The following is a 7,481-nucleotide window of genomic DNA, read 5'->3' as shown; positions in this document are numbered from 1 at the left end:
TAAAACAGGGATTCCAAATAACAAGTATTTTGAAAGAATTTGGAATCCTTGTTTTGGGGGTCAAATGGGGATATCAGATTTCACTTTTTTTCAATTCCAATTCCGATTGTGCAGACCCAAACAATGGATTGAAATTTTTTTAGAATTCCGAATGCCAATTCCATTCTAATTCCAGCGACCGAACCACCCTGATTGATTGAATCGTTGATTGATTGAATCGTTTTAAAAAAAGAATGACTGTGGAAAAAATTCTTATAGTTTTTTAAACATAAACAAATTAAAATAAAATGAAATAATTACCTATCCACAATTTCACTAATTCAAGAAATGTCATTGGTAAAATTGGTGAACAATTTTGTTGCCCGAGAAAATACAGCACAGCAAAATGCCGTTTCATGTCATCGTTTTCGGTTTCCTTCCGTTCATGGAATTTTTTCAGAGTCGTTATCATTCTGCCAATCGTTTTGCTTTAAACAATTACTTGTTTGAAAGAAATGTCAATGGATCCAAACCTACATCGATCAGCCTTCAATTTTTGTCATTATTTTGTATTCCGGAGGTTCTTCAATCCAATTCGTCGGGTGAGTATTTTTGATTTTTTTGTTATCGCCTGATTTCGAAAGACAGCTGCATATTTTAGCTATATGGATCGTTTTCCTAGTTTTTAGCTTCAATTCGACCGTCTAGACTTGGGCTTTGCTAGGTCTTTGTCACCACTTGCAGATTCAATTTCGATAAATTTAGATCACATTTTAGCGCTGCCAATAATTTTTAGCTTCAATCTTTGCATTCTTAGTTATTTTGGACGCTGATGGCTTTATAATTCTAATCGGTAGGGAATTTACAAAGTCATCTATAAATTTGACAAATTTGGAGCAGATGATAATTTTAGTTTTAGCTTTTATATATAAATTTGTATAATTGAATAGTGTCGGAGTCGGGGTGCAATTTACCATAAATTGGTTGGTTGCATCTTTTTCTTCAATGACGACAAATTTACAGACATTCTAGCGTTCCTCATCTTTTGGCTTTGCGTTTTTCATATATCAGATTTGAACTCTTCTGATATTTTTCAGCATTGATTTTTCGACGATGATGGATATATTAACCATGGAGACTGTGTACCTGGTAATTTGCATTTATACCTTGAGGTTTTGGCAAAGAAACGGTCGATTTTTGCTTCTTTTTCACCCCTAGGAAAATATTTTAAAATATCTTTCATGAATTTGGATTTTCATCTTCATATTTGACAAAAAATCAGCTGATTTTTTTGGTGTGTCGCCGTCATCATGGTATTCAAGCATGGTAGATGCTATTTACCTTTGTTTCAATCGGTAGGGACAGACTAGTTTTCGTCTACATAATCTTATACCAATTTACACTTTATACGTCAAATTATTCTTCTTCACAGGTTTTTTTAATGATATTTAGGATGCCATGTTCTACATACATGCATTTGTTTTGTATTTCGGGAAGGCACTTTCTCAACTTTGAAAACGACGGTTCTATGAAGGCTTTAGCATACGGAAACGAGAAAAGTAAAGCATTTATGTGCGCTTGAGACTGGCGGGCCTCTTTGGGGGCTGAAGAGGTTTGACAATCTTGACTAGGCCGTTTAGTGTCAAATTTAGGTGTCTTTCTCAGGTAACGTGACTTCTTTCAAGTAAAAAAAAGTTTGGTGTACTTGCGTGTGGAGTCTGTGAGACAATCAAATCGCATTTTAAAACGACGGAAGTTCTTAGGTACTATATTTTATTATAATATGATTGCACCGAACATCAGATGAGCTGAAAATCTCAACCATCTGCAATATCTTTACTTTGGAGAATTTTTTTTGCTATATGGAGGCTTCAAATGTAGATAAACTTACATGATGTTCAGATATTGGTTTCAGGATTTCAATTCAAAGGTAAATCTTTGCTGCTTAAAAGCTCAGTTTAAGAATTTGGATAAAATAGATAATATTTTTGAACATGTAGCAAAAAACTGCTCAGGATTTCATAATTTGAGTTTTTAGTAGCTGCTTTGATCTTGGCACATAAAGCTCGTTGATTAAGAGGTGGCAACCCTGTTACTATACCTGTACCCACATGTCCTTGCAATTGTGTTTAGTTTAATATAACCACATTCTTATTCATAAACTCCATCACCATTGTTAAAAAAGGACATGTGGGTACAGGTATATCAGGTCACTCTTATACAAGGAATGAAAAAACATCCTAGAATGAATAATATCTCTCCTACTTAAAGGCGGCTTCAAGCTATCTCAAAACTCCTCTTGAGAAAGGTAAGCAGCTGTAACCTTATAGCCAAAACTACGAAAACCCAAATCTATAACTTGATCTGAAGCTAAAGCCCACAGTCTTAAAACAAGGGCTGCCTCTTACCTTTTCTGAAAAGAAGAGCTTCCATGGTCCATTGGGACTTGAGTCCAATTGATTCATTGGCATCTAAATACATGAACTTTGCTTCCATTTCCCTACCTGTTTGCTTTTGGGTCGAGGCCGAGAGAGTCCCCAGAGATAGGAGGAATCCTACACCTTTCATGGCCTTTCAAGAATTCCTTCCACAGAGTAATCTAGTGCAATCACCCTGTTTTCCAACTCATCTTCCAAAACTAAAATCTTGATGACATTATCTTGGAGAAATACATCCATAGTTGTTTGCTATCCACTATTAATCTCTTCCCTGGCTTTTTAATATTTAGACTTGCAGCCATACTTTCTTGTCATACCACAATTAATTTTTTTTTTGTATTTTTAGTTTTGAGGCGATGAGGATTTTTTATAGGAAAGTGACCATCTTCAAATTCATCAAGTCCAAGGAATTTGCATTTTTACCTTATAATGCTTCCTCCCTAGAGAAACCATTGCATCCTTGATAATTTGAGAAGCTGTGTTTGTGTTCAAATCATAAGTAGGCAGCTTAGGAGGTTGGATTTCCATATTGTGATTCAACATATAGTAACCATGGTTTCTCTAGATAAATATAAGGTTTGTCTTTGTTAGCATAGGGGTTCACTTTTGAAGCTGAACCTTCATTGGGGAGAAAGCCTTGGGAGAGCAGCAATCTTTCCTCAAGTGACCCATTTGGTTGTATCAGAAGCAATGGAATGGAAGACCCTTGTGTTTATGCTATGTATCCAAGAGGTATGAGAAGATTGAACCAGAAGGGAGTGTTGGAGACATCTAGAAATATAATAATTGCATGCACAGGGGCATATTAATTTTTGGAAAAAGGTCAGAAGTTGGAGCAATTTAAATGCCCCAAGCTGTTCCACAAGAAGCATTAGCAAACCTGCATTTAGTAAAACAACAGGAAGATCATAGGATTGAATCCAACAAAGAACACACAGAAAAGAAACACATGCAAGATTAAAAGGGATGCCAAGGGCATATGAAAACTCTGCTTTTACTAAAGAACCAAGGACTATTTATTCAAACAAATTTTGTCTGATTCAATTGAAATTTTAATAAAAATAATCAATTGGAAAGCAAGAGAACCAAGGGATTTATAATTGAGGACCAAGAGGTTTCAGTCCATCTATAATAAGTTTGGTCTTTTTCACATCACACAACATTTAATAGTGGCATTCCACATTTTCTGTATCTGAACCAATTTGCTGCTCCAATGGACAAAGCTTAGGTGAGTTCTAGAGAAAAGAAACAAGGTTTCTCCCTCTCAAGATAAGAAAATCAATAGAGAGCATTGGCTTGGAAAGGAAGGCTGGATCCAAATTAAGCCTTGCATCCTCAGTGGGATAGACCAGAGGAGGGTAAATCTTCTCCTTGACCTGTGCAGTGGAAATGAAATCAGGAGGAGCAATAGGTAGTCAGATGAGAGGAGGTGCATAGGAAGGATAGTCCAGAGAGAATGTTCTTTGCATATTCCCCACAAGAATGAGAAAGGTTGGCTGTGCTCTTGTAAGCAGAGAAAACTGAGAGACTTAAATGTTATCACCTCCTGTAGACTCCAATCCTAGCTGCTTGAGTTCGTTGCTGCCACTCCAGCCTTTCACTGTTTCCACTTTTTATGGAACCAGCACAAGAAAACCTCTGAGCAAAAGAGAGTTATTTCTGTTGCGGAGATATTGCAATATGTATTACCCTTTGCTCCTGAATCTTCATCTGCCTCTTTCATGTTCGCACTCTTTCTGTTTTTATCAATCTTTTTCTCAGCAGTTGTTATTGTAAAACGTTTATTTAATTTTAAAATTTTTTTTCCAGTCAAAGGGAAAATAGGCTTAAAAGGCCAAAATCAGCACTGATACAAAATTAGTTGAGGTGGGTCTAATCAAACAACTTAGGGTAGTTATCCTATGGGAGGAGACAACAGTAATTTTTCCAGCGGGCATTTCTCAGAAGAATAAGACCAATTTGTATTGAAATGGTTCCATATAGCCTAAAGCTTTTAGCTTGCCACTATAACTTTTCTTAACTATGTAATACATTTTAAATTTTCTGACCTCTGCATTCAAAATTATGATAATTTATTTTTTGCTGGAAATCAGTATAGATATGCTTTAGTTAGGAAACAAAAGGTACCGGAAGATTCCTGAATGGAAGTACAAAATCTTAAAGTGTCCCTAAAGCAGCTTTCATGGGGCCACAGGCACATTATAAATTGGAGCAGTAATGGATTTCTTCCTTGTAGTGGTACCATTTTTGAGAGATTCCATTGGTGCCATTATTGAAGCTTTCATGGGGCCACTGGCTCATAATAAATAGGAGCAGTAATGGATTTCTTTCTTGTAGTGGTTAAGCCTATGGTTCAATGGAGGAGAGCTCCTGTAATTCATTTGCAGACGTTGCTGAAAAATTTTGGAACCAGTTTGCAGGTAGCCAGATTTTGTTATTTAAGATATGCAGCTCTTGTATTCAGTGTATCATTATTTGGTAGCCTTGTACCACTTTTAATTTTTCCCAAAATCACTACTCAGAAACTGTAAGGTGGCAAAGATGTCTCCTATGTTTGCTAAGTGGGTGCTGCAAACACCCAGACCCCTTTGACAGATGCTGCTCAATGTCTCCTACTGAAATTCTAGTCTGCAATTTTGAAGGGCAAGATTGCCTATTCCATAAGTTTCACAGAGCAATCTGCATCCACAGAAATAGGAACGGTAGCCCTGTCCATGGGGCCATGTTGTAAGCTTCTGAAATCATAAAAAAATAATTTAGAATTGTTCCTCAAGACCAAAAGTAGAATGATCATTTTAGTGCTGAAGAGAAAAGTCCAAGGGACAAAGAGGGCCTACTAGCTATTCTATTTTCTGACTTCTAAACAAGTAGAATTATATAATCCCTTTGAAGAACAGTAAGATCAATGTACCTGAATAAATTATACTTGATGAAAATCTTGCCTTTTATACCATTAAGCTGCTATTGAGGATAAATTTGACAACTTAATCTTTATTTCCTAGGTTGTTGCAGATTATTTCTCATCCCCACAAGTAGTAGCCTATTAGAAGAAACATGACCCTCACCATAGTGCGTGCTGAAAAGATCAAGTATTTCAGGGACAAATTATAACTATTTGTAGGGAAGGTTTGACTGGGTGTTGGACTAAGAACATTTATCTTTGAAGTCAAGACTTTGCTATTTATTTGAACAAACAATGAATCATTATTTCTTTAGAGAATGGACCACTTAGACCTACAAATCTCTGACTTTCTCAAAATATATGTTCAAGTTCTAGCAAGCAAACAGGTAAGTAAACTAATAATTTATATGACTTTACCAAAATGGGTCTCAAAGTTCACGAAAATATACCAAAAATGAAAAAAGGCTTAGTATTCTAAGGCTAATGCTGCATCATATCACGCAAGTAGATTTACACAAGCTACTACTATTTGCAAAAAGCTTTAGGCCTTGTGAGGTCAAGGTTAAAAAGATGATTTGAAGCTTTTATTGTTTGGATTGTTTTGATTTTTGAGTAATTTGTATTAACATATATTTGTTATTGCAGAAAAAGTTCCATATTTAGGTACTCCTTAAGTCAATTTGGCAATGACTTCTGGCAAGGTTGTCTTGATTTGGTACTTCGTTGCAATGGTGGGTTTTCAATATTATGCAGTTGCAGCACCGCAAAATGCACAGATCACATCTGTGCCTGGCTATGATGGCAGTTTTCCTTCAAAACACTATGGAGGGTAGGAATGATTTGTCAAAATGTTCTTCATTGTCAGACAGGACTGAAAATTAATAAGTTACTGATCTGCCTGAAATTGAGAACTGCATGATTGAGACAATATTTCTGACATTTATTGTTATGGTTTTCAATACTGTTGCTAATAGTATGTCTACTGTGTATGTTTTTTATTTGTAGATACATAACATTAGATGAGGCTCATGGGAAGTATCTGTACTATTATTTTGTTACATCACAAGGAAATCCAGCCAATGATCCTGTTGTCCTGTGGTTGAATGGTGGTCCAGGTTGCTCAAGCTTTGATGGTTATGTTTATGAGCACGGTTAGGGTCCTTCATACATTCACTATTATAATATAATTTTTTATACAGTATATCCTTGATAGATTTTTTGATGTTGCAGTTATGAGAGTAAGATCTTGCATTTGCAGGTCCTTTTAACTTTGAAGCTGGAAATTCTGGAAGTTTGCCCAAGCTACATCTTAACCCATACTCCTGGTCGAAGGTCTAGTTTCTTTTTGAAGTATATTCTAAACATTGACAGCTTTAAGATGGCGTCAGAAGCCACTAGATGTTCTAAATAATGTCGGGGTATTTCTAATTGGGATGAAATCTGTGTGTGTTTGGATCTTCAAGTTGAGAACATTTTATCATTCACATCATTATTTTCTTACACAGGTCTCAAGTATCATCTATTTAGATTCTCCTTCTGGTGTTGGTTTTTCATACTCTACAACAGTCAATGACTATAATACTGGGGACTTTCAGACAGCTAAAGATACTCATGCTTTCCTTTTAAAGGTCCTAAGCTGTTCTTTGTAAACTAAAGCTATGCTTTACCAGTAATTATAATTAGATCAGAAGCATAGAGTAGATACTGAAAGAATAGTAGCTGGCTAGTGTGGGCCATTGATTTGGAAAGAGGGAATTAGTTGGAAAAGCATTTTTTATATTGTACTTTTAGTGCATAGACATTTTATAGAAAAAATATCAAATACCAAAAGTTTTATTGTACACGGTTTCTCTTTTAAGATGAGTTATAGGAAAGAAGAACAATGTATGAATTTGTAAAGTGTGTTACACAGGCAAATAATTTACAAATCATGAATTCTGGCTTTGAGATATAGCTCATTTAGTTTGTGTAACCAGTGGTTCGAAGAATATCCAGAGTTCCTTTCAAATCCATTCTTCATTGCTGGAGAATCTTTTGCAGGGATCTACGTTCCAACTCTGGCATTAGAAGTTTCTAAGGGTATGCTAATAGGGTGGTACATTTTAATACATGCTTTACTTTTTGTTGTCTTTTGTTCAGAGCAAGTTTAATCTATAACTCAT

The 7,481-nt window shown here is 35.7% G+C and overlaps 1 protein-coding gene across 10 annotated transcripts in view; it reads left to right on the top strand.

Annotated features, from left to right (window-relative positions):
* Positions 1-290: 290 nt before the first annotated feature.
* LOC149580252 (serine carboxypeptidase 1-like) overlaps positions 291-7,481 on the top strand; it is a 44,830-nt gene continuing 37,639 nt past the window's right edge. For 2 of the 10 annotated variants that reach the window (XR_016353455.1, XM_089790096.1), the window contains exons 1-6: positions 299-581; positions 5,965-6,148; positions 6,325-6,470; positions 6,578-6,651; positions 6,825-6,947; positions 7,296-7,398. Coding sequence is in view for 7 of the 10 variants with exons in the window: in XM_089790096.1 (XP_089646222.1) it covers positions 6,006-6,148; positions 6,325-6,470; positions 6,578-6,651; positions 6,825-6,947; positions 7,296-7,398 (589 nt within the window). In the remaining 3 variants the exon portion in view is untranslated. Of the gene's footprint in view, positions 582-985; positions 1,129-1,458; positions 1,910-5,964; positions 6,149-6,324; positions 6,471-6,577; positions 6,652-6,824; positions 6,948-7,295; positions 7,399-7,481 lie in introns of those variants that run through there. The other 8 variants (XM_089790078.1, XR_016353456.1, XM_089790080.1 and 5 more) reach the window with 8 other exon arrangements.

This window comes from Cupressus sempervirens, chromosome 1, assembly GCF_028749045.1.
Source record: "Cupressus sempervirens isolate cs-2001-9-10 chromosome 1, ASM2874904v1, whole genome shotgun sequence".
Taxonomy (NCBI): Eukaryota; Viridiplantae; Streptophyta; class Pinopsida; order Cupressales; family Cupressaceae; genus Cupressus; species Cupressus sempervirens.
The sequence above is the reverse complement of the archived record's forward strand: the minus strand, read 5'-3'. Positions and strand labels throughout refer to the sequence as shown.